A 27,576-nucleotide genomic window follows, 5' to 3' on the forward strand; every position below is an offset into this window, starting at 1 on the left:
ATAATCAACACTAACAGTTGTCACTACTACTATTTAATAAATACTATTTTGTCCTTTATGTGTTGCCTTTTGACAAATCTTGCTTCCTTGAATAATGGTTGTATACCAGTTGCACCACTTACTTCTCAATAACACTATATTTAAGAAAACAATCCAGTTCTATGATCCCTTGATCCATAGATAATTCAGAGAACACCAACAGCAATTGATCCTTCTATAAGAAAGAGACAGTGAAGCTACATTGTTTTTTCTTTCTTTCTAATGCTTATCAACCCTTCTATTTTTTTTCCCCTAAAAGAGGCAGTGATGTCGTCATTGGTAATTTAAATCGTGCTCAGGCAATGGAAAAGTAGCATATTCTGAAAAATTAAAAGTATTTACTAGAAATTGGTCAGCATGGACAGGAAATTGTGGCAAAAGTATATCCTATGCCAGATATGGGAAGAACATAGTGAGCTTTCTATCTAGAGTGGTGTGGTGGCCTAGAGGTGGTGCTCTCGCCTCACAATCAGGAAGCTGTGAGTTCAATCCTAGGTAGAGACAGATATTTCTCTCTGGGCACAATGAAAATATATCTACTGAACAAAACTCTGCACTGGCAACAGGAGGGGCATCCGGCCAGTAAACACTCTGCTAGCTCCATTTAGTTGCCCAGATTCCACCCTGCAAGGGATTATGTGGTCATTAAAAGAAAAAGAATAGTGAGCTTCCTATCCACATTTTACAACAAGAGAGCAGTATGAGTGCTGAGGATAATGATTTAACTTTTAATTGAATGCATTTCTTAAGATCAGTATGTCTCAGAACAATTCACAATATGCTCATCTTTTTACAGGCAATTTTTTAAAAAAATACATTTTCAGAATCTGCCCCTGAAATAATCCTGTCTACATGAGATATATTGAACATTTAGATTCTTGAAACAAATATCTCAGTTGAGCTTCCACCAGCTTCACTAATTTCTCTCTCATCATCTATCTTACTCTTGACCAGATGATGCAATATATTTATTTTCTTGACAGTATGTGAAACATTTTACTTGACTAAGAAGTATTATGTATGTTACAAGCCTACCAATCATTTATAAATACTTGCATGTTACTTCGCTTTTGTTCTTAGTACACTAAAATACATTGTTTGCAGTTGAGGTAATTATCTTTCATGCAGCTGAAGCTGCAGATGTCACATCATCGGAGTGGGTGTGGCTTTTTTTTTCTTTTTTTTTTGCTTGTTTGGGGGAATTCTGCCTGTTCATTTTGGATCAGACAATTTAGGCAGTAGAATGATTATTAGCTCTTGCATACTTTCATGTACATTTTGAGACTACAACAAAGTAACTTTATTTAAACTAATGCGTTTCTGTATTAACTTACTTTTCTGGTTTCAAATCTCTGTATATAATACCCAGACCATGAAGATGATCTAAAGCCAAGGCCAGCTCAGCTAAATAGAACTTAACATCTTCTTCTGTAAACATTACCTGGAAATGAAAAAATAACAAAGAGTGCATTGTATGCAGGAGAAAGTTTATTTATATGGAGCTACATTCAGTCATATTTAAAGGGAATCACAAAAGTCAATGTAATTTAGAATAGTCACAATTTAGGATCAATTAATTATATAGATTTTTTTAAAGGAACAACGACAAACCATGACTTCAACAAACAGAGAAGAAGCAATTTAGAATTAGAAAGAATTAAATTAGGTGGAGGGTCCATAGCAGGGGTGAAATCCAGCAGTTCTGACACGTTCTGGAGAACTGGTAGCAGAAATTTTGAGGAAATTTTGAGCCAGCCAGAGGTGGCAAATACCACCTCTGGCTGGCCCCAGAGTGGGGTGGGAATGGAGATTTTGCAATATCCTTCCCCCAGGAGTGGGGAGGGAAAAGGGATTTTGCAGTATCCTTCCCTTGTCATGCCTACCAAGCCACGCCCACCAAGCCACACCACACCCACCAAGCCACGCCCACAGAACTGGTAGTAAAAAAAAAATTGGATTTTACCACTGGTCCATAGGAAAGTAATAAGCAATGAAATAGATGTGGTATCTACAGATAAAGCGGGACAAATTTCTGCCTGAAACTGTGGACAGCTATCATCAGTCATTGTTGACAAGAAAGTCTAGTTGCCTCTTGAAAAAGCATCTTTGGGACAACTATGACCTGGATGGCTGAGAATCTCTATAGACATTTAGAGAGGATTTTATCCTACGTAGCACAATTGGGTATTATACCCTGTTTCATACACAAAAGTAAAAATGGCATTTCTCATATAACTGACTGCATTATGCCCCTTTTAAACCTTACTCAATATTGTTAATATATACAGTAATAGCTTTAAAGTTTGAGAAAACAACAGCCAAATAGATTTGATTCTGTTTTCTCCAAGCCAGCAGAAATCAGTTTTTTGCAACATGATCAGCAAAATGTCCTTTTACAACATGATCAGCAAAATGTCCATGATCAGCAAAATAAATTAATGTGGTTAACCGTTCATAAGATTGCTATCATTCCAATTTTTGAAAAAAAATTACAGAGAAATTGTTTAAATATGGATAAAAAACAGAAAAAGTATCAAGACACCATGATGAAGACCTCATCATTTCCTTTCAAAATAAACATGCAATTTGCCCTCTCCAATCCTGTTCTGTTCATAAAACCATTATTCTGGCTTTAAGGCTTTGATAGCGTTTATTTTCCAGTATTTCAATTATCTGTGATTAATCCTCATGTGAAAACGAAAAGGATCTTGGCTGGTTTTCCCTTCCCTCAAAGAACAATTCCTAGATATCCAGTATATATAGGAAGCAGCCAGCAAGGACCCAGTAAAAAGAATATTCTGTTTAGGTTTCATCATGCATTTTATGAACTTGGTACCCTTTGCTTTTTTTATAGAAAAATAAAGTTGATAGGGTGCATTTAAGGAATAACTACAGGATGACTGTGTCTTATTCTTTGATGATCTCAGTTGCAGAGGAGATTGAAAGCCACAGGAAGAAAAACAGCCGGCAGTTCTACTGTGGTCAAAGAAAAGACGCCCAGGAAGAGACTTTCAAAGTCCATCTGCTCAAAGGTAATGACAACACCAATTTGGTATTGGTACAGCTGCTTAGAAAGTAGTAAGAGCTGAGTAATCACTGTGGTTTACCCAGACTGAAAACTCTGAAGCCCAACATAGGTGAGAAAAAGGTGACATCATCATCATCATCATCATCATTATTATTATTATTTAATCTTTAGTGAGATTCACAGCCTTTGAGGCTGGTTAATAGCTCAGCAGCTCAAGTCCTAACCAAGGACCTAGGAACTGTTAAGGTATCGTCAGAGGATGTAAGCTGTTCCGAGTAAGGTAGTTTTTTGTAGAGTCAAAATATTCAATAGTCCGGCAAATTTAGAATTTCTAAATAGCGGGGTAGCCCTTTGGGTTTTGCTCCAAGGGCTCCAATTACAATCGGGACAACACACAATTTCTTTTTCCACAGTTGTTCAACTTCAATTTGCAAGTCCCGGTACTTTGTGATTTTTTCTTGCTGCTTATCTTCAATCCGTGCATCACCAGGTATTGCAATGTCAATGAACCATACTTTTTTCTTTTCAACTATTGTTATGTCAGGTATGTTGTGGACCAAGTGCCTGTCAGTCTGAATCCTAAAGTCCCACAAGATCTTGAGTTTCTCATTCTCTAAAACTTTTCAACCTGATGTTCCCAGTGGTTTTTGCTGTACTCAAATCCAAACTTCTGGCACAATTTCCAGTGAATGATTTTAGCAACACGGTCATGGTGTTGTAGGTAGTCAGTTTGTGAAATTTTGCTGCACCCACTGATCAGGTGATCGACTGTCTCATCTTTATCATCATCATCATCATTATTATTATTACTATTTACTTTATTCATTAAACATGACTGAACATGTCAACTGAACATTCAAAAATGCATCACAAATACCATTGACTGTTGCTAATGGTTGTTACGGGTTGCTGTCAGTATCCTAGGTATCAACTAAGTACCTTCTTAAGGTATACGATGTTCCAAGTAGCACTGTTTTTTGCAGTTCCACTGGTGTTATTGCAGGAAGCTGCAATTTGTTGATGTATCTTATAAAATTCTTGGACATGGTACCAAGTGCCCCGATGACAATGGGTATCACATGTTTCATCCATAGCTGTGTAGTTTTGATGGCCAGGTCGTGATATTTCATGATTTTCATTAAACACGAAACTCAATCAACTGAACATTTAAGCATTATTATTATCATCACTATCATCATCTGTGGTAATACAGTGATAAGTAAATAGTGATAGCCTTGACATATACTGGTGGATTGACATCTCTCCCCCCACCCCCCAGGATAATGAAAAAGTCACTAGAAGCAGTTTGAGTGGTACTAAGACCTGTAGCTGAAAGCTCAAGTGGACAACTACTTCTATAGTAGCCTAGCATGTGGCATACAGCCACTAAAGCATCACTTCCCAGTACATGGGAAAACTGAAACTCTTTCTCATGAAATATTCTCACAAGTCAGCATTTAGAAGGCATGGAAAGAATGCCATGAACTAGTAGGAAAAGGAAGGTTGGACAGAAAGAAAGGTCAGAGACGACTTGTCTGTGTATACTAAATTACAGGTATGATTTACGAACATTCATTTAGAGACTATTTCAAGTTACAATGGTGCTGAAAAAAGTAACTTATGATCAGTCCTCCCATTTACAAAGCCCTGCAGATTCCCCATGGTCATGTGATCAAAATTCAGATGCTTGGCAACAGGCGTGTATTTATGACAGTCGCAGTGTCCCAGAGTCACATGATCACCATTTGTGACCCTCCAGCTGCTTTTCAATAAGTAAAATCAATGGGAGAAGCCAGCTTCATTTAATGACAGCAAATTCACTTCATGATCATGGTAATTCGCTTAATGACCCCAATAAAAAAGGTTGTAAAATCGACTGCCACTCACTTAACAACCACCTCACTTAATGATGGAAGTTCTGGCCCTAATTGTAGTTGTAACTTGAGGACTATTGGTAGAAATTAAGATACAAAATAGCCACCAAATAGCTAAAACATAGTAAACAGACAGAAAGGGAAGCAAGAGGGAAGTAGAATGAATACTAAGTCTAAAACACAAAATTAAGGTCAACTGAATTCTATGGGATTTATTTATGACTAGACATATATAGAATTGCATTCTGAATATTATGTTTCAAAAAGAATGATTTCTCTATTTTGCCCGGTGCAATAAATAATGTTTTTCCAACACAAGCCACAACTAAATCTAAAATATTAGATTGATACCATCGTCAGTAAATTATGAGTGTTCAACTATTTATATTTCTTTGTACATTGCATTCAAAAGCTGTTTTTCAATGTGGGAATATGTAAAGCACTACTTTTTGAATTGTTTAAAAAGACATACATTGTTTTCAAGGTTCACTCAGCCATCCAGAAGCTGCTGAAGTCTGTCTCTCCATGCACGTGCATGTAAGGATACTATTTTGCATGCACACTGGAAGAGAGTTGGAAACAGCTTCTAGAGCAGCCCTATCACCTTTGCAAATGGCATGGATGCTTGAGCACGGCAAAAAGAGGTGCTTCTGCTTGTTGAAAGGTGTCTCTTTTGAATACTTTGCAAAGCCCTAAGGATTATGACATAAAAAGGAGCAGGAGGAGCAAAGGGAGAAGAGAAGCATGGGCATTTTTGTCTGTGGCACATGGCAAGGTATATTTCAAGAGAAAACGTGTTTGGATGCTAGAAGAAGTACATGGTTATGATTGATGGCTGGCCAGTTCCAAAAAATCAAGTGAATGCCATCTCTGTTGCCAGGAAATGGTTAGCAGAAGGCCTTCCTCCTCCTCTTCCCAGCTGTTCTATTATTCTTCAGATGGTGCTTTAATCACTATTCACATTCTGGGATGGCTGGCCAAGTTTTTCTGAGTCTTTATAGTGTGTCACCCCCAGGGCTGATAGAAACGAGAAGAGTGGGGAATGTATTCTGGATGGCAGTCATTTCCTTATAATCTTAGCCTGCTATGGTATTTACTAGCTACTTTTAGAACTTTTTGATGGTCCTCATCTCCTGGGAACTTCTACTTTTAGAATGATAAGGATGATGACTTGTCACCTATTGTTCAAAGCAACTGGGCAGGAAGAAAGGAAAGCAGAATTCAAGGAGGTCACTCCATCTTGCATAAATTATTCCAAAATCCATAATTGGATAATAGCTTTAATAGCACTGATCAAAATGCTAGAAAGTCCTGTATTTTTTTAATTGCTTCAGATTATAATAAAAATTGCCAAATTTTGGTTGTGGGGGTGGGATATGTGTGGGATTGGGTGGATGGAACCAACAATGCAAAATGGGAAGATGTGAGTGTGTCACGTATGTTAGCAAGGCTGGGATCTTCTAGGAATTTTCCTGATTCTGAGGAGTGGGTGGGCTTTTGTTTTTTGTTTTTATAATTACATTAAATCAATTTCAATGCTTCCATTTGAATCTCTTTTATTTCCTGCTCAAAATGCTAGACACAATTTTCAGCAGTACTGTTACTGCTGCTAAAATTTGGCAATGGAATCAAAGGTAATTCTGGCAAGCACAAAAAAGGAGTTCAGGGGATACAGGCAGCTGTCCGGCTGCAGGTTGCTGAGCCCAGGATTAGGTGACACTGAAAATAGGAAATGGGAAAGAATGAAGTCCTAAATTAGATCAGGTTCACAGCCATGACTTTTAAATCCAGTCTCAAAATAGATATTGTAGACAAATTAGTTTCTGCAAGTGGTTGCTGGTAATATCAGTTGATAGCTCGGTCAAAGAAACACTGGTCCTATTTCTGAAAGATAACATTTGACTTTATCCCAGTTTGTAAAACACAATTGGCAGAAAAGTAGACTTGGTTCACTTATAAAGAGTTGATTAAACCAGTTTTCTTTACCTTAGTTTTTTTTCACATAGGATGCACTCAATTCACAAAACTATATGATATAATGAACTAAATTATAATGATTATAATATAATCAAGGGCCTGGTGGCTCAGCAGACTAAGCATTGTGATTAACACCAGCTGTCTGCAATTACTGTAAGTTCGAATCTCACCAGGCTCAAGGTTGACTCAGCCTTCCATCCTTTCAAAGGTAGGTGAAATGAGGACCCAGATTGTGGGGGCAATAAGCTGACTTTGTATAAATATACAAAAGTATGAAGGCTATTGCTTAACGCATTGTAAACCGCCCTGAGTCTCTGGAGAAGGGCAGCATATAAATCAAATAATAATAATAAAAAAAACTGCACTAAAAAAGGCTTACATGAAAATGAAGTGCCAATTTGCAGATCATATACAAAGGAGAAACTCTAAAGATGGATTCTGCTATGAAGGAACACAAAAGCAGCAATTTATTATTTTGCTTTGTTTTTAAACATTAGCATTTAGTTTATTGGACTTACCTCTTTAGAAAGTCTGGTAAAAAGGTCCCCTCCTCGCAGGAAATCTAGTATGAGATAGAGTTTTCCTTCTGTTTGAAATGCTGCAGTGAAGAAAGAGTTTTTAACAATAATTTACACAGATTAAACAATACACAGATTGTAATTGAGTGTGCTTAGATGCGGCTAATGAGTTAATCATTATTATGCATAATTCTAATAAGTTGGGTTCATACATTACACCTATCAATTTTTTTTCTTCCGTTCAATGGTGATTTTCAGAGACTGCCTGGAAAGGTTTTCTAGGCAAGGTTTTGCAGAAATGGTTTGCCATTGCCTTCTTCTTAGGCAAAGAGAACATGTTGCAGGTAATCCTCAATGAACAACCATTTGTTTAGTGATGTTTGAAGTTACGACAGCACTGAAAAAAAGTGACCTTCAACTGGTTTTCACATTTACAACTATTGCAGCATCCCCATGGTCACATGATCAAAATTCACTTGGCAACTGGCATGTTTTAATGACAGTTGCAGTATCCTGGGGTCATGTGATCACCATTCGTAAACTTCCCATCTGGTTTCTGACAAGCAAAGTCAATGGGGGATCCCAGATTCACTTAACAACTGCAGTCATTCGCTTAACAACTGTGGCAAAAAAAAAGTCGTAAAATGGGGCACAACTTAATTAACAACTGTCTTACTTAGCAGTGGAAATTTTGGACTCAGTTGTGGTTGTAAATCAAGGTCTACCTGTCAAAGATTGTCCAACTGACTTTGTGCCTACGGCAGAACTAAAACTCACGATCTGCCAGTTTCTAGTCTGATACCGTTAGGAAATGATTATTACCTGACTTGTTGGGTAATATAGCTTTAACCCTCAATATAGCTTTAAGACTGCTGTATTGCATCATACTGTGTCTTGATTGGTTAGCTCTGTAGCCAATCTCCTTAAGAGGGAGCTAGAAACATGGTTTCTTTCTTTTTGCTGTTCTTGCTCTCTGATATCTCTGTATGCTACTGTTTGCAAATCCAGAAGAACTGTTTATTGTGAATGACTACGATGACTGGTAAGAAGACTTTGCTATTGGATTATCCCTGGACTGTTGTTTTGCTATCTCCTGCTTTATATGTGTATGACCTGGACTGTTTATTGGACTGTGCCTTACTATTTCCTGAAAGTAAACACAACTCAGTGTATCTGTGTGTTGGCTGTGTTTATTTGTGACGATTCTCAATTGCTTTCATGTGCACACCCTTGCTACTCAAGGGTTACTGTGTGAATTCCTTAACAGATACCATTACATCAAATTGGCTCTGGCTTTTTATTTTAACTATGGATTTTTTAACAAACCATAATAGGATGCTTTACTTATAAAATTAAGCTGTTCATCATAGATGACAAAACATAATGCCTAGTTGAATGGTTAATGGTTTATGATTTTGAACAGTACAGTATGATATATCCAGTTGAAAATGCCCATAGAGCCATATGAATTCTAGATTAGAAAAATTATATTAGAGAAACTATATTAGAGAAATCTTACCATAATGAAGTTTTACAATGAAAGGATGATTCACTTCAGCCAAAATGTCTCTTTCCATTTTTGATCGTACACGATCTCGGACTACAGGAAAAAATAATAATAAAAAGATATCTTCATATTTAAGAGTCTCGTATTGTGAATTTTGTGGGCTGTATGGCTTGCTACTTAATGAAACATCATGAGCAAAAGAAGATACATGTATGTGTTTTGCATACAGCCAGAATTTTTGCAGGATTAATGTTATCTCCTATAGTCCTGCTGGACTGACTGATGCTCTAGTCAGAAGTACAATGTTGTCCCTATTTGAACAGTTTCCTCCTAAAATCATTCTTTCCTGTTTTTTGTAAATATGTGCAATACATACATACAGAACATTATTTGTTGCTAGACATGCCCCTTACAGCAATGATACTATTAGAACAGTAATCTATGATTGAATGAGCTAAGAACAGCTTTTAAAATGAGATATCTACTCAGCTAAAGATAAATGGCAACGAAATATCTAAATATCTAATCTAATCTAATACTAAAATATCATTTCGAATTTTAAATACAGATGGAAAAAAAGAGTGATGAAACTTTTGAACTAACCACTCTCTGGAGAATTAAGGACTTTCAGCATGTCTACTCAGAAATAAGTCTTACAGAGACAAAGATTTCATGAATTGCAATTTAATTGGAGTAAACCATTTGATACAGTTATGTCTTTCTTTATAATAATAAATAAAATAAGTATTAACTCTCCCATTCTCCTTCATCTGAAAGAAATAATGAACATATGGTTTCTGGAATCCTCATTGCCTGGGGAAACAGGGATACATAACAACATTAAATCATATCAAAAGGTACCAGCTGGAGGTCACTTCTAAATACATTTGAGTATGCTTTCTGATCTAATGTTATTGGACAGGATGACTCATGGAACATCATTTCCTGGATACAGTCTTGATAAAAACATTGCACGTTCCAAACAATTAGTAGAAAAGAAAAGTCAAAAACTCACGTAGAGGAGATGAATTTTATTTTCTTGCAAAGGGGGACAGAAATATAATTAGGGAGCATCTTCTGGATTCAAACTAATTTTACAAAAAGACAAGAAGATGCATCACAACAGTGACTAACTATTTCATAATAGTTTGCCATGCTGTAGTTATTAGATTATGTCACATGACCCCAGATTAGTAGTACCTTGATCCAAATTTGAATGGGGTTGTATATGCAGTATTTACTTTATTAAGTACCCTTTTTTAAAAAAAAAAATTGATTTATATGCCGCCCTTCTCCGAAGACTCAGGGCGGCTTACAATGTGCTCAGCAATAGCCTTCATCCTTTTGTATATTTATACAAAGTCAGCTTATTGCCCCCACAAACTGGGTCCTCATTTCACCTACCTTAGAAAGGATGGAAGGCTGAGTCAACCTTGAGCCTTCTTTAACTATTTTCTAAACATACTATAAAATAACAATATTTAACTCAGCAAATGGTGGTGCATGTGTCTATGAATTTGAATATGGGTTTGGGAAATCCTGCAGCCAGCTTTAATTTCCTTTTCCCCCCTGAGGTCTGGGGGAAGTCTCCCTTTGTCCTTTTCATGCTTAGGAATGAAAGCATGAGATTCTACAGGCTGGAGTCTCTTCAAGAATTACTACACAACCATAAAGGAACCTCTTCAGAAACTGCTAGAGACTGAAGTATATTAGTTGAAGACCTGAAAACAGAGTACATAAACGTATTCCTGCATTTGTCATAATACAGTGCTACCATAAGCACCTAACAGCATGTATCCAAGTCTGTCCTTCCTTCAACAGAAATAAGAAACAATTGAAAAGCTTTTTGCTGCCTATTATTTCAAAGGCAATTATAAATGATTGGAAGGAAGATGTCGGTTCTTTTTTGAGAGAGTGCTATCCACTTTGAAAGAAACTATGTAGACTGCTAGAAATGTAACCTGAATCTAGATCATGTAGATCGCTCTGGAATAACTCATGTTCTGGTTATTGGTTGTTTAAAGATCCTTTTCCATTAGACTTCAGATCTGGTTTTGTTATTTCGGAGAAAAGAACTGGTTGGATGTGACTGTGTTAATTCTCCCCTACTCCTGAGCCCTAGCAATACCATCCACTGGAATTAGAGGCATCACAAGGGTAAAGGTGGGCAGTGAATAACACTGTTTTGTCACCTTCACTCCTGTTGTAGTTTTTTGAGACATCTCACCCAAGTACAAAAGGGCAAAACTCTCAGTGAGATGTTGCTTTCATAATTTTGGTGAAATCCTGCAGATGCTTGTGATAACAATTTCTTCCTGGATTGGCTGTCTCAATCAAGTGTTAAATATACTGTATATATTCTGATTATATATCTATATAGTAGTGTCATTCTTACATGGGAACAATAATAACAACTGCTTTATTGGGGAAATGGGAGGCATATAAATTTAATGAATAAATAATAAGATCAGTGATAACATATAAGGGTTCTTTGGTAAACTTACCATGTAACATGATCAGCCAGCTAAGGAAGGCGATGGATATGTGACATTGAGTTACAGTGGTAATTGTTATGCGTTACTACTTCCATAAACACTTTAGACCAAGTTGTATAATTGTTTACTGAAAGTGCAGATGTTAGGAACTTACTCAAGAGCCTGTTTAGCAGCAGGAATGGAGTGGTTTTTATTCAACTACTTTACAGAATAACGCAAAATATTTAGCAGGCTTCTCTTTCTAGCCCATGATTTCCTATGGATCAGAGCATTAATTTTGAAAGTCAAGTCATAGGTGCTTCTACATTGTAAGAGTTAATTGCTTGTGAGATTTGGTCTGGGGCGAGTTGTATTTAACTAACATCACTATGTTCGTTAGTGCAAGGCAAGCCATACATGTTCCAAGGAAGATTGGCACATTTTTCTCCTGAGAGAGATTCTGTAGCTTTAATGGCTATATGATGTGCTTTAGTTAAATAGGTATGATTTGCCTCAGCGGGAAAATAAGATGTTAAATTTGTAGACTTAAATGTGCCTGCTGAGTAGCTTGTCAGGTGGGTGAGGTGCATTTAGACAGAAAGTTTTTTTTAAAAAGCAAAATCAATTTTGGCATACTTTAAAGAGACAATAATTCTGGATTCCAAAGACTTCTTTTTCCTCAGAGAGCACCATTGAAGAAAATCCTATTAAAGCTCTAACAGTACAAGGTGCAAAAACAGAATATGTATGGGAGCAGAAGGTTTGTAATTGAATCCTCTCCCTACTATCTGGACTCAGCCTTGAAACAAGAGAAAAGTAAGCCTTTTTGTAAAGTTAAGATGATTTTCTTCTGCTGAAACCAATGAGAGAGGGAAAAATCAGTGCAGAGGAAAGTGGGTGGGTGGGTGGGGGGATAGTAGAAAAAAAGAGTTAACCTTAACTGGGCTTCACAAATGTCTTTGGTTTTTTCCTCTCCAGTTCACAGGTTTGGTCTGATTTTTATTCCTATATGTGTTTGGAATAAATCTAACTGAATGCAATGGGACTTACTATAGAGTACTAAAAATTCTTACAGGGTTAGTATTATAATCAAGGAATGCATGGTGTTTCTTTTCCTCAAAAAATAGTCCCACGGCACCTTAAGAAACATTTTGAGCCAAAAAATTTGCAAATTACACTCAATTTGACATGGCATAAACATTTTTGCAGATTCCCCCAAATCTGACAAATTAGTTAAATGTTAAATCATTAATGATTTAGCTTGGATACGTTTTCAAATTAAATCTACAGGGCTTTGTTTTGAAAAACAAATTCAGAAATTGCATTATAAAATGTTTTGAAAAGGAATTGTATTACCAAAAATTATATGCAGACCACTCTGAAATTAGAGAATACATACAGGAATACAAGAGGAATACAAGTTATTCTCAAATACATGGCAAATGCATCCTAGGAAATCATTATCTAGTCAATGCTGCCTTGTTAGCAAACCCAGAAAAATAAAAAAACGATACAAAGAAATATGTTATTTAGCAGTGAAGGTTCACATAAAGGTTGCTAGCTTTCCAAATGTAATAGCTTATGAAGTGACATCCTTATATAATTGCATTAAACTTCTACAGAAAAAGTTCAGGAGTGGCATCTCAATAAAGTTATTTTGTTCTTATAATACCGATACATTTTTTATATAAGAACATCACACTGTTATCATGATGACTTTCTTTTTAGTAATGAAATAAAAACAAAATCAGAGGGAACAAAAGGTGAAATACAACCCACGAAACCCAAGGAGAAGCTGAGGCTTAGTGGCAGCACATAGACTTGATTTCACACGGCTCTTTTTCTAATCCCTGTCACTTCCATTAAAAGATCAATGGTCTAATGATGGGAAAATCTTCTGCTCACAAATCCTGAAGATCAGGGAATTATTAGGTTAGATTACTAGCATTAAACATTTGGTTCTTTCTCCTGCGCATATTTCCATCACTCTCAAAGCCTACCCTAAAGCTCCTCTTCTTAACAGGATCAAACCCTGAATTGTACTGTGCTACATCTGTCCGGGTTCCAAGTAACACCCCCAACCACGGAAGACTCCGAGGCCAGCAGTTCCTCAAAGTTCCATTTTATTAGAGATGTCATATTGGCACATCTGGGAAAACCCAAATCTGAAAGTCCCCGGGTTTTCCCCACCCAAAGGAAAGTCAAAGTCCCTTCCTCTGCACCCACATGTCCATCACATGGTCCACCGTCCCAACTGGAGATGTTCCCCAGTCACACCTCTCCTTTCTTCGGATCTTCAGGGCTGACAACATCGATGGACCTTTCTTTCTCCAAGAGATTTTTAAGTAATGCTTTCTAACGCTCAGTCTTTTCTCCAAATAGATCGAATATTTCATCTGACTTTGATAAGACTATATTGAAGACCAAAAACGAGTGAGACTACAGATAGCCCTCAAATTTCAACCATTTGTTTAATGACCATTCAAAGTTATAACAGCACTGAAAAAAAAAAGTGACTTCACAGCTGGTCCTTGCACTCACGACCATCGTAATATCCCCATGGTCATGTGATCAAAATTTGGGTGCTTGGCAACTGGCATGTATCTACGACTGTTGCAGCATACAGGTCATGTGATCTCTATTTGCAACCTTCCCAGCCAGCTTGTGATAAGCAAAGTAAATGGGAGAAGTCAGAATCACTTAATGACCAAATGAGTCACTTAACGACTGCAGTGTTTTGTTTAACAACCATAGCAAAAAAACAAAGGGTCATAAAAACAGGCCCGACTCACTGAACAATCACTTTGCTTAGCAGCAGAAATTCTGGTCACAATTGTGATAGTAATTGAGGATTAGCCTTGTCTATACAGTATACATGTACTATTAAATAAAGTAAATACATTCTCCATCTTGTTTATACTTCTCTGCCATATTAAAGGCAAAGACTTTTTCAAGTCACAGTTAGATCCAGTCTGGTAATTACATGGTCACAATCATGCAGTTTTTCTTAAAACAATGCAGAAAGAGTTTGTCACTGCATTCTTCAGGGGTGTTCTGTCATTTCCCAGTTCTGGAATTTCCTGCTGATCTAAGTAATAATCTGGGCCAACCCTGTTTAGCTTTTGAGCCCAGATATAGTTGGCCAGATGCTGCCTCTTGCTAAGACTTTTTCCATTATATTACATAGTTAATGTTTTTCCCAATTAACAATGCTGCTGTTGGTCATATCTGATTTATTTTGAAATGATTTATTAAACATCGTTTACAGGACTGGGAGCATGGTTCCTTTTGGAGTTCTACTGATGGAGTAATTTATGGTCTTTAAACTGCCTGATATTCTCATTTTAAAATTTTCATAGAAGACTTTAGGCAATTGTTTTAGTGTATCATATGCCAATTTAAAAACAACAAGAAATAGCAGTCTGTTTTATTTGTTTATTCAGCAACTTTACTTAAATCATAATCAAAACCCAGCAAAGCAAAACCATACAAACAATTGGAATAAAGTGATTGAAATTTGTACATGATAACTGCAGCAATATTGTTGCATGCACAAAGATGGGAAAATCCAGCATTATCCACAATGGAGGAATAGTTGGTAAAATGATGGAATATACTGAGATGGCTATTTTTTCTATTTTTACTTTTTTTTACTTTTTGCACCTGCATTTCTCTTTCTTTTCTTTTTCTTACTTTATACTAGTTCATGTAACTTTCTTTATTATTTTTAAAAATCTTTAATAAAATTGTGTATGTATATAAAAACAGCAAAGTCACTGTACATCATGGATCTTGAACTCACCATGTCATGTTACCGTCATGTGATGTTTCGTGATGTTTTCCCCATTGGGGAGCTGGGATGGGCATGGCTGGTGCGTTCTGACACCTCTGCTCTACATCCTAAGAATATTATAAACCATGCTGATCTAGACTTACTAAATTCCAGCTGCTATCAACTATGCAACTAAGGCAGATGTTAACTGGCTGATCTTGAAAAAGCTAAGTGGGATAACACATTAGAACTTCAAGGGCTATTGGCAAAACTATGAAGTCAAAAGAAAAAAAAAGTGTCTCCTTATTGCCGCCAAGAAACCTAGGCAGACACATTCATGAAGTCATCAGGAATCTCGTTCAATTCAAATGAGGATTTACCTTTAATGCTATATAAGAGGCACACAAGGACAGTTGCAAAAGAATGCCCCTTCAAATGATTAAAAATACTATGGAAATCTAAAAGTTGTATGGTTTTGTATTGTTTTGTTTGGAAGATGGGTTCATAATTTTAATCAGAGAAGGGACAGTATAGCCCAATCTGAAATAAAAGTAGAACCTGGTTAATACTTAGAGAGCAATAGAAAGTCCTAAGAATGTAGGTTGAAGCAGAAAGTTAGAAAAGATATGTCTGTGTAGTCTCCAAGAATTGAGCTGACTCCTGGGAAAATTTTCAATTGATTGATTATTTAGTATCCTATGACTATCACTGAATGTTGTATCTTATGATTTATTTGTATTTTATTATTATGATCGTGATTTATCACTTGTTGTTTGTATGTATACTGAGAGCTTATGCACCAGAGACAAATTCCTTGCGTGTCCAATCACACGTGGCTAATAAAGAATTCTATCATGTTCTAACTGTAAAAAAAGGAGGAGGTTGACAGAAAAAAATGGCAAATTAATTACCACTAGTAATCAAGGAAGAAAAAATCCTTGAAACTTGACATAGTCTCAAAATCTGAACTTATGGATTTGATTTACCACCTATATTCTAACAAAGGCATAATGCAATCATTTTCTCTATCATCTTCATCATCATAAAAAGAAGATCTTGAGGGATCTCCTCTATTACGAGTTGTTTATAATAGGAATTCTTTCTGGCTTTCATCAATTACAGCTTCCCTTCACACTGATTTACATTACTGTATTATGTTTTTTATTGCCTTATATCAATAACCAGAATGTTTCACTGGGAATGGAAGGAAACAGATGACAACACTACCAGACAAACTCATGCTACTATTAAAAAGATATTTTTGTAACCAATGCATTTGTTTTACTGTTTGCATTTTAATTCATTTAATGAATGCTGCTGGTCAGGACAAGTCTGGAAATGCAAATAAATCCATGCAAGCAAAGTAGATGTAAAACGTCCTCTGTAGATTTGTGTGACAGTGAAATAGTGCAATACGTAGAAATGATTTTTGGTATGGCATGAATCAGTAGCACTGAATGCAATTCATTTTTTTGTATAAGTAAAGTAAGGGGACAGGATTCTAAACATTTATTTTGCACAAAAGTTCATTTGACATTTTTTGCATGGGTAAAAACACAAAAGATAGTGCCCGAACCAAATATACTGTATGTGAATGTACAAATGAAATCTGTCATTGCTTGACAATTTATCACTCTGTTTTATTATCTGTCACTGGATGTATTTAAATACTCCATCATATTTAATTTGCATTGTATTAATTTTCTTGTTGTTACTGTAAGCCACACAGAAACCTCTGCTACTGGGCTGTATGTCAATCCTCAGTAGCACCAATCAATATGTTTATAGGTTGTTTTATTTATTTACACAATTTGTAATCCAACCAATTCTACACACTCTGGGAGTCTAGATGGAAAGAATCCAATATGTCTTCTATCGTTTTATTCAGGAAAATATTCTCAGAAATGGAAAATTACATCTTTCCAATATAGTGGAGGAAGTGGAAGAAAAACAAAAGTGATTCAATTATGCTACAAGATCCCCTCTCAGGGCTCTTGAATTTTATACTAAGAAAAATTTGGGCACTGCAACTCAGCTTGTAACAGCAATAAAAGCTCAACCAGGACAGATTTACTGATCTGCTTACTGCTAGTGGAGGAGATAATTCGGAGCACTTACTTAAACCTTTAATTTAGCTGTCGTAATAACTGCCCTTTGTCCAAAAATGACATGGTAGTGCATGTTGGGAATTGTGATTGATTTTAACTTAAAAACCCTGCTCCTGGTTAAAGAATCCCAGTGCCAGTAATAGGAATGTTCTGTAGGAAAACAATGCAGCAATAAATTGATGCCATGATTACATTGCTGCATTCCATTCTTCAGTGAGAAAATAATATTTCCTACCATTTAAAAATTTAGCAGTGCATTATATATACTATACCTGTATAAGAGATAAGAACAAAAGCATTGCAATGCAGTGTTGCTACTCCCTAGACCTCTTAGGTGATAAAAAGAACCATAGTAGATACTAGTATTGAAAACTGCTGAGATGTCAAGAATACAATTATAATTGCTATCTGATGATCCCCAAAGATAATTAATTAGTCTAACAGTCTCAGTTTCATAGCCACTAGTGAATTTGAAATGGGTAAAAAACAACTTTTTCCTAGATTGCCTCTCATGACTGTCTTGCTCAACCGTGTAAAAGGTTTGGCCTTTCATGCTTATGTCCCAAGGCACTAGCAGAGACTTTTTATAAGTGGACTAATAATTGCCTCTTTTAAGAAGGCAGTGTCCTGTTTAATCCTCAGAGAGGTATTTATGGTGTTAACAAAAGCGTTTCTAATAACCTCTTATGAATTAACTGGAAGCTAAACTGAGCAACAATGTAAAGAGTAAGAGGCAAAAAATATTGCTCAAACTATCTCTCTACTTTCTTGGGTGACAAAAATTGAAACTGATCCAGTTGACCTGTTTAACAGATTTATTAGATAACTTCTGTAGTAATACTGGCATTCACACTGGCCTGAATACAAGAACTTTTTTTTCTACAAAATATGTTTAAAAGCACTATAGTAAGACTTTGAGAATTATATCATTCTGGAAGGAGGAAGAGATGAACAAAGAGCATGATTCAGCCCATTCACAACTCATTCGTTGCAATCTAACAAACACAAATTTGAGATGTATCTGGGGAAAGAAAAATGGCTTTTCTAATGTACTTATCATCACAACATAGGTCTTCAAATGGGCTTTATGCTGTGCCTTATTAGATGGAAGATGAATCTTCCTTCTCTAATGTTCTAGTGTCTTAATGCTACAATTTAGCATTGCAAAGGAACAAGATTAAGGTGGTAGAGTCTAGAACAATTCTAGAGATGAGAGGTATCATCTGCTTAATCCACCTTTATCAGGTCCCTGTTAAGGAAAAGCATCAATACCGTATGGGAGGGATGAGAGCCTGGTGGCACAGCAGACTAATAGTCTGTTATTAACATTCAGCTGCCTGCAATTACTGCAAGTTCGAATCTCCCCAGGCTCAAGGTTGACTCAGCCTTCCATCCTTTCTAAGGTAGGTAAATTGAGGACCCAGTTTGTGGGGGCAATAAGCTGACTTTGTATAAATATACAAAGTATGAAGGCTATTGCTTAACGCATTGTAAGCCGCCCTGAGTCTCCGGAGAAGGGCGGCATATAAATCAAATTAATAAAAATAATAATAATAAATAATATGTACCCCCAGTCCAAGGGAGGCCATTTAAAAACCTTTACTAATAAACTGAGCAATTATAGACCACCCTCAAATGCTTCTGTCTAAGAAAAAGGGCCAGGATTTGGGAGGCTTAAAGTTCTAAATATATCTGAATAGTACTGATTTTCTGGATCTAGTGTATTTCAACTGAGCTGTCAGTTCGGGATAGAATACTGAAACTGCTTTGTTCAACTTGGGGATGACCTAAACTGGAAACTGGATGGGGAAATTCAGTTTTAATAGTTCTCCTGGTCATCTCAGCACTTTTGGTACCATTCATCACAGATCCAACTCTGGATCATTTGGTGGAACAGTGATACAAGTCTTTCTGTCAAGCCTTTTCAAATAGGTAGTGCTGGAGAAATACTGTTCAACATCTGGGACATTGACCTAGAGGGCCCTAAGGAGCTTCGTCTTATCCCCCCACCATGATGCTCATAAAACTACTGGAGAAGATCTCCAATATCTCCAATCCAAAGATTCAGTATCAGCAGTACTTCTCCAAGTAGAGAAGTAAATCCAACTCTATTGCCAAGTGTAGAAGTTTTTAAAAAAATCCTGTTTTGTCTTGCTGGCAACTTTATGTGTCTGGAATAGAAGAAAGAACTGAGAACCTAATTCTTGCCAACACACATGAAATGATTGAAGAAATGAAGATGAAGATGCATGGTACCATTGGCAGAAAGTGACCATGTTGACATCGTGATATCAAGATGGGGAAAAACAGAGAAGAGCCCACAATTTTTACTGGAAGGAAAAAATGAGAGGCATCTAAAAAGCGTTATAAAAGGCTGAAAAGAAAAGGGTAAAATGTGTAAGAAATAAAAGGAAAGGCATATAATCAAAGAAGGCACACAAGGCAGTCACCAGAAACCAGAATTTTGTCAAAAATATTGAAAGTCGAAATAAGCTGAGACTTGTGAGAAATGCCCCATACCCTGAAAAAAACAACAAAGAGTTTATATTGTGAAGAAAAGGAAATGAATGCGTAACGGATAGTGACAAGACAACAGAACGTCTTAACTTTGTATTTTATATCCATTTGTCTCAGAAGAGAACAAAGAATTAGCTAGCCATCATTGTTCCACTAGTGAAAGGAGGGAAATGCAATTCAGGGTACATACTGAGAAGATTTTTTTTAAAACCACTTAACTGATTTAAGTGAATTCAATTCTTCAGGGCCAGATGAATTACATCCTAGCTTACTTAAGGAATGAGTAAAGGTTACTGTAGAAATGTTAACTTTTGAGAACTAGTGAGTTCTGAGAAGACTTCAAAAAAAGGAAGTCAATATCATGTCCTGTGGCTTTAAGGTGTTGGACCAGGGAAGAAGTTGGTTCCTCTTTTCTGACTGAGCAAACCCACACCGATGAGGCACGACCACAAACCAGAAGCCAGACCACAGCTGTATCATTAGCCACTTTAAACCCCTCCAATCCATACATGAAGCAAACTGACACCCACCATGAAGATGTGGCATGACCACGAACGCGAAGCCAAACAAAAGCAACGCAGCTCACCAGCTCAAATCCCCCTGCAACTCAGACTAACCTGAGCACAACCAAGCCCCCACCTAAACAAAACACACACCCCATCCAATCAGAGTACAGCCAACCCACCCATCCAATCAGGTTATTATCCAAAAAAAGTGGAATTACTCTTTGTTGTGCAGAGGATGGCTTTCAATCAAAAACTACAATATACCAAGTAGGGTATATTGAGGTTATTTCCAATGCCTCAAGAACTATACCTTTTTGATATATGCAGGAATTTTACAAAAATGTCCTGTTTTTTACTAGAGTACATCTATATTGCTAGTGCAAATTACTGCTGGACAGACTCGGAGAAATATTCTGCAAGTGTAATTCTAATGTACGCTCTCTAATGCAAGTACGGTAACTAATTAAAACTGAAAGTTTTATGTGGGAACTAATATGTAAGAAGCCATTGTCAAAAAATCAAATCTCTGGAAGAAAAAAATTGAATTAGGAGATGATTCAATCTAAAAATTGGAGAGACAACATCTTTATCTCAGTATCTAAGTTGTAGGTGCTTCATCACTAGACGGTTTTAAGAAAAGACTGGACAGCCACCTATCTGAAATGGTATAGGGCCATGATGGCGTACCTATGGCATGTGTGCCACAGGTCACATGCAGAGCCATATCTGTGGGCACGCAAGCATTGCCCTAGCTCAACTCCAGTGCTTTTTAGGGCTTTTCGGGTCCACCGGAAGTCAGGAAACGAGCTGTTTCTGACCTCTGGGGGGTGGGGAAGTCTGTTTTTACCCTCCCCAGGCTCCTAGAAAGCTTCTGGAGCCTGGGGAGGGTGAAAAACAGGCCTATTGGGCCCACCATGCCATCACATGCCAAAAGTGGGGGGAGTGCGAAAGGGTCACGTGTGCATGTGCAGGGGGTGCGGCACATTGAATTATGGGTGTGGGCACATGCCCACGTGACACCCCCCCACACTCCCCCCGCTTTTGGCATGCGACAGCAAAAAGGTTAGCCATCACTGGTATAGGGTGTCCTGCTTGAGCAGGGGGTTGGGCTATAAAACCTTCAAGGTCCCTTCCATCTGTTCTGATAGGAACATTAACATTAAGGTCACTGTGGAACCCCATGATGGGTCCATTGGAACAAACCTGTTTGCAAGATGTCTTCCTTAATATCTTCTAGGATTCCTGTCTCACCTGACTTTATGGTTTTATGTCTGACCAGGCCACCAGACTGGCGAATATGATTCAAATATGATCTCAGCCAAAGCAGATAGGACTCTTCCTAATTTTATTCTTGTCTACAATTTCCTTATCTAAATTCTGGCAATATTTTCCCAGATTCCCAGTCTCGACTCCTAGATTCTATCCCTAAATTTAAAAGGATTTCAAAGTAATCTTCTGGCTGTCCTGGTGTTTACAGACAATTGTTTTTCAGTAGAGAGGGTGGAGACTTCGTGTTTTTGGAGGACTCTCCTCAGCCCAGGAAAAGTAACAATTATGGAACAATGAAAAGTATCTCGTCCACATTCTGAACAAATCATTTCTAATGTGACAGCTAACACTACATGAAGCTACATAGAGCTGGTTAAAGTATAGTGATCATCTTATGCTCTTAGGACCGTAACTCCTTCCATCGTTGTTAATCCCAGAGAAAGCTTCTGCTGTTGAATCTTACATTTAATAGCAACGTCTGCTATTTACTTATGTTTTATACACGCCACCAAAGTACACCATCACACTCCTGCATCCTAAATCAATTTCATTAATACTATAAAGAAGTCTGATTATTAAAAAAAGGAATTCACACACACTTACCAAAAGTGAAAAGAGGATTTTGGACAATATCTGTATGACAAAATTGCTCAGATCCGGGGGGATTTGGACTCTGACTGGGTAGATTCGGGCAGGGTGGCGAGGAATAGTCTTGAGAATGTTATCTGGGAAGAGTTTGACTCTGTGACCCGATGATGTGGACAGGATTTTCGGGAGACTTAGTGCGGCCACATGTTTACTGGATCCGTGTCCCTCCTGGTTAGTACTGGCTTCCCGGGAGGTTACACGAGGCTGGCTCCAGGGAATTATTAACACTTCATTGAGTGAGGGTTACTTCCCCACAGCCTTGAAAGAGGCTGTGGTAAGGCCTCTCCTCAAGAAGCCCTCCCTGGACCCGGCAGTATTGGCCAACTACCGTCCTGTCTCCAACCTTCGCTTCGTGGTGAAGGTTGTTGAGAGTGTGGTCGCGCGACAGTTTCCACAATTCCTGGAGGAAACGTCTTATGTAGATCTGTTCCAGTCAGGTTTCAGGCCTGGGCACAGCACGGAAATGGCATTGGTCGCGTTGGTAGATGACCTCTGGAGGGCTCAGGACAGGGGTTGCTCCTCTGTTCTAGCCCTGTTAGACCTCTCAGCGGCTTTTGATACCACCGACCATGGTATCATGCTGCACCGGTTGGAAGAGTTGGGGATGGGGGGCACCGTGTTACAGTGGTTCTCCTCCTTTCTCTCTGTCCGGTCGCAGTTTGTGTTGGCAGGGGGGCAGAGGTCGACCTCGAGGCCTCTCATCTGTGGAGTGCCTCAGGGGTCGGTCCTCTCGCCCCTGTTGTTCAACATTTATGTGAAGCCGCTGGGTGAGATCATCCGTGGCTTTGGGGTGAAGTACCACCAGTACGCTGATGACACCCAGCTGTACATCTCCACCCCAGGCCACCCCAACGATGCCCTTGAGGTGATGTCTCAGTGCCTGGAGGCTGTGCGGATCTGGATGGGGAGGAACAGGCTCAAGCTCAACCCTTCCAAGACTGAGTGGCTGTGGTTCCCGGCATCCCGATATAGTCAGCTGACTCCATCACTGACTATTGGGAACGAGTCTTTGGCCCCCTCGGAGAGGGCGCACAATCTGGGAGTCCTCCTGGATATGCAGCTGTCCTTGGAGGAACATCTGACGGCTGTAGCCAGGGGGACCTTTTGTCAGGTTCGCCTGATTCGCCAGTTGCGACCCTTTCTTGATCGGGATTCCATGTGCACAGTCACTCATGCCCTCGTCACCTCTTGCCTGGACTACTGCAACGCTCTCTACATGGGGCTCCCCTTGAAGAGCACCCGGAGGCTCCAACTGGTCCAGAATGCGGCCGCGCGGGTAATTACGGGAGCTGCATGGCGCTCCCACATAACACCGCTCCTGCGTGAGCTGCACTGGCTCCCAGTGGTCTTCCGGGTGTGCTTCAAGGTGTTGGTTACCACCTTTAAAGCGCTCCATGGCATAGGACCTAGTTATCTTTGAGACCGCCTGCTGCTATCGACAACCTCCCATCGACCCGTGCACTCCCACAGAGAGGGCTTCCTCGGGGTGCCATCAGCCAAACAATGTAGGCTGCTGACCCCCAGGGGGAAGGCCTTCTCTGTGGGGGCACCTACCCTATGGAACCAGCTGCCCCCTGAGATAAGGAGAATCCAAGACCTTGGTGCCTTCCGCAGTGCCCTTAAAACTTTCTTTTTTCATCAAGCCAGGCTGGCTTAACATATTTTTAAATTTTAAATTTTTAATTGGTTTGTCATTTTAAACTGGGGCCAAATTAATATATATTCTTTTAATTATTCTTAATGTTTGTATTGTATGTTTTTATCTGGCTGTACACCGCCCTGAGTCCCTTGGGAGAAGGTGCGGTATATAAATTTGAAATAAAATAAAATAAAAAAATAAAATAAATAGTAAAATATTTCTTGCTTTACATGCTTTGTGGTAAGAAAGGATAAAACATGTGAACTGATTCAGTGACCTTTTTCTGAACCCCAGCTATTAATAAGAATATAATAGGAAACAGAACAGCAGCTTATTTTCTGAAAGAGGAACATTATCTTTGTTTTTCAGATGCACTTACAGTATTTGCAGCAGACACACCACCCCCTTTTTTTCTCCCCTCTCTATTCGATTTACCCCCATCAGAGCCAATCTATGTGGGTTTCCCTAGCAATCTGGCTTGGTCATTATAATATGCACAATATCTTCAGGAAGAGATAGGGAGAAAATGTGCGATGGTCTTTCAGGTAATTCAGGAAATGGTCTTTTTCTTCCATTTTTCACCCAGTCTCCTCTAACATGTTGCCCACCCTAATGCAATTTAGGGCTGGTTCAGAGGATTTTGACATTTATTGAACAAGTCCCCTAAGCATTATCTTCTGCTTCAAATCAAAGGACATAGGTCAGGGATACAAATCAAAGGACATAGGTCAGGGGTGTCAAACTCGTGTCATCACATGACGTATCGTAACTTTTTCCCCCTTTGCTAAACCAGGCGTGGGTGTGGCCAGCACATGATACATCCGGCTCACAGGCCGTGAGTTTGACATAGGTGACGTCAGCCAAATTAGGAAAACCAAACAGGAAATAGAACCAGACAATCAAATTCTACTTCATTGTAAATTAACAGAACCCTGCATATCTAAAAGTATCGTTCTCCCACTGTCATCTTTTCATCCTGAAAATTTAGGGAGGATCCCTCTGAGTCTCCTGCCCCACCCACTGTCCTACTGTGGGCTATGCTGTCTCTTATCTGACCATTTCCTAGGCAGCATCTCTTTGTCCCGCCTCTCAAGATCCTTCCAATATCCTAGATGCTTGCCATTTCTGCAGTTTCTTTCAGAGTATGGTGGTTTATAATATAGTAAAGAATAATAATCAGAACTTTGAGTAGTAAAAATAAAACATAGCTGACTTTACAAACAGAGCCGCAGCTTCAAAAAGCAGAACCCAGATTGGAAGACAATAGGTCTACTATCTGAAATATTCCACTGCTTCATAGAACAATAATGGAAGTGGAGAAACTGGCAGGTGGGGTGTTTTCTGAACTGCACTGAGGTTTGTTTGTTTTTAAATACATGAGTAATCTCCAGTGATCTGTAAAATTAATTCAAAAACTGTTACCAATATCAAGCAATGCCTAAATCACAAATGAAAATTATGAAGATAATTAAATTCACATCTCTAAAGTCAACGTCCATATCTAAAAATCTAAAATGGGATAGAATAGTTTACCATAAGAAAAGGTAGCAAGGCATATTGTGTTGAATGGAATCACAATAGAAGCAGAAAAAACAATATTCTTAGAAATGTAAAGCCTGATGTTCATTTATGAGTATTCTAGTGGAATATTGACTTTACTCCAAGCTCTTATTTCTCACATTTTATGGATTAGGATCCTTTGACGCAATTAGGCACAATTGCATCCATTAGGCAAAGGATTGTGTGTGATTGAGAGAACAGAAATGGCATATAAATCAACAAACTAAATAGGAGAGTGCAAGAACATCATATTTCACCCATTCTCTTCTCTGAAAGATTTCTAAAGTGCATTATTTTTCATCAAACCGAATGAGAACCCATCAAAAATAAGGCAGAATTTCTCTGCTTTATATTAGCTCATAACATTCTTGGCAGAAAGCTATTTAGCTTCTTCTTGAACATATTTATAACAGAAAAAGCTTTCTAAGTTCTAATGAATTACTTTTACTTGGAGGTTTTTTTGTGTCTGATTTGCAACCGCTTTTATTTTTACTTACTTATTTATTAAATAATCCAATATATATTGCTGCCCATTTGTCAAGAAAGTCTAGGCAGCAAACAAAATAAAAATAACATTTCTTTAAAATGGTAACTGACTAAAATAGAAATAAGGCTCAATAAAAATACAGAACCACTAGACTAGGAGTGTCAAACTGATGGCCCATAGACCGGATGTGTCACGCGCAGGCCACGCCCACCCCAGCTCCATATAGCAAAAAACATCAAAATACATCACGATATGTCATGTGATGCGATCGAGTTTAACACTCGTGCACTAGACACATACATTTATGTTGGAGTTCCCATGCTAATGTCCCAACTCCCAATATTTGGAAGAAAGGCCAGATTTTGTGGCCTTGCAAAAGGCCAACAGAATAGGAGCTGTCCGTATTTTAGTGGGGAGACTGTTCTATACAGTAGACAGCATTACAAAGAAGACATACCTCCACGGACTCACCAGATGGCATTGCTTTATCAATAGCACCTAGAATATGTTCACTCTGCCAGATCTGAAACTATCAGTCACTCAGAAACCACAAGGAAGCTCACAAGTAACTGGTTCCATACCACGTAGGGTTTTTAAAGTGTCAACCAGCACCCTGAGTGCAGTTCATATAGGAGCAATGTTACATGGGTGTACCATGATGTGCTCAAAACTGCATCTGTTGATGCATTCTGGACCAGAAGAAGTATCCAATGCTCTTCAAGGGCGGCCCCATAAAAGCCTCACAAATGTATGAGTGACTGTGAGAAGTGCCACGGGCTCACAAAATGTATTTGTATGAAAGCTCTCCTCTAGGATCATACACACCTGTGTTGGCCTGATCATTAACTCACTCTTCGTTAAAATCTAGAAAGATCAAGTTCCATTTCCCTTGGTCATATATAAAAGGAGCTGGATTTTAGGCTAATTTCCTTTTTATCCAGCTACCTTTGATGATTCAGAATATAAGAGCCAAACACAATACACAGAGTAATTCCTTGTTATGGATATATATACATACATATATATATATATATATATATATATATATATATATATATATATATATATATATATATATATATATATATATATATATATATATATATATATTCAGTACATACAACCTGGAATGCAAGAAATAAACTTGTCTATTAATCAAAAGAATTATTGTACACTGACTCTGGTTTATTTTCTTACCTTTTAGAGTTGCTTTCTTAAGTACCTTCATTGCATAGAGTTGCCCAGTATCAGAACCTTTGATTTTTCTCACTAGAAATACCTGTGGGGAGAAAAAATCCAAAGGGCACTTTAATGAAGTACAATTAAAATAATGGTATTTGTTTCATTTGCTTAATGTAAAGTGAACCTGCCAGGTATGTGATCAAGTAAGTATGCATTTCTCTATTTTTCTGTATTTATTATTTATTTAGAAAATCTGTACGACACCCATTTCCTTAACAGTTCTTTGTGGCTTATAAAAGAAAAAAATAAACCCACCAGAACAGTATAATCAAAACAAGAAATACAAAAGAAAGATAAAAAGCACTTGATCTTAAAATACCACTTCATAGAAAAAGTTGCTGTCACAATGTCTACAAAAACAGCCAAATCGATTTTAACAGTAAGTCTACAAGTGCTCTTAAAATATGGGAT

At 38.0% G+C, this 27,576-nt stretch overlaps 1 protein-coding gene across 3 annotated transcripts in view; it reads right to left on the bottom strand.

Moving 5' to 3' along the window:
- RPS6KA2 (ribosomal protein S6 kinase A2) overlaps nucleotides 1–27,576 on the bottom strand; it is a 201,493-nt gene that overhangs the window by 54,586 nt on the left and 119,331 nt on the right. For all 3 annotated transcript variants that reach the window (XM_034428482.3, XM_034428481.3, XM_034428483.3), the window contains 4 exons: nucleotides 27,121–27,202; nucleotides 8,956–9,036; nucleotides 7,437–7,516; nucleotides 1,374–1,480 (listed from right to left, as the gene is read on the bottom strand). In XM_034428482.3, coding sequence (XP_034284373.1) covers nucleotides 1,374–1,480; nucleotides 7,437–7,516; nucleotides 8,956–9,036; nucleotides 27,121–27,202 — 350 coding nt within the window. The remainder of the gene's footprint in view (nucleotides 1–1,373; nucleotides 1,481–7,436; nucleotides 7,517–8,955; nucleotides 9,037–27,120; nucleotides 27,203–27,576) is intronic.

Source organism: Pantherophis guttatus, chromosome 1, assembly GCF_059756535.1.
Source record: "Pantherophis guttatus breed Tessera chromosome 1, ASM5975653v1, whole genome shotgun sequence".
Taxonomy (NCBI): Eukaryota; Metazoa; Chordata; class Lepidosauria; order Squamata; family Colubridae; genus Pantherophis; species Pantherophis guttatus.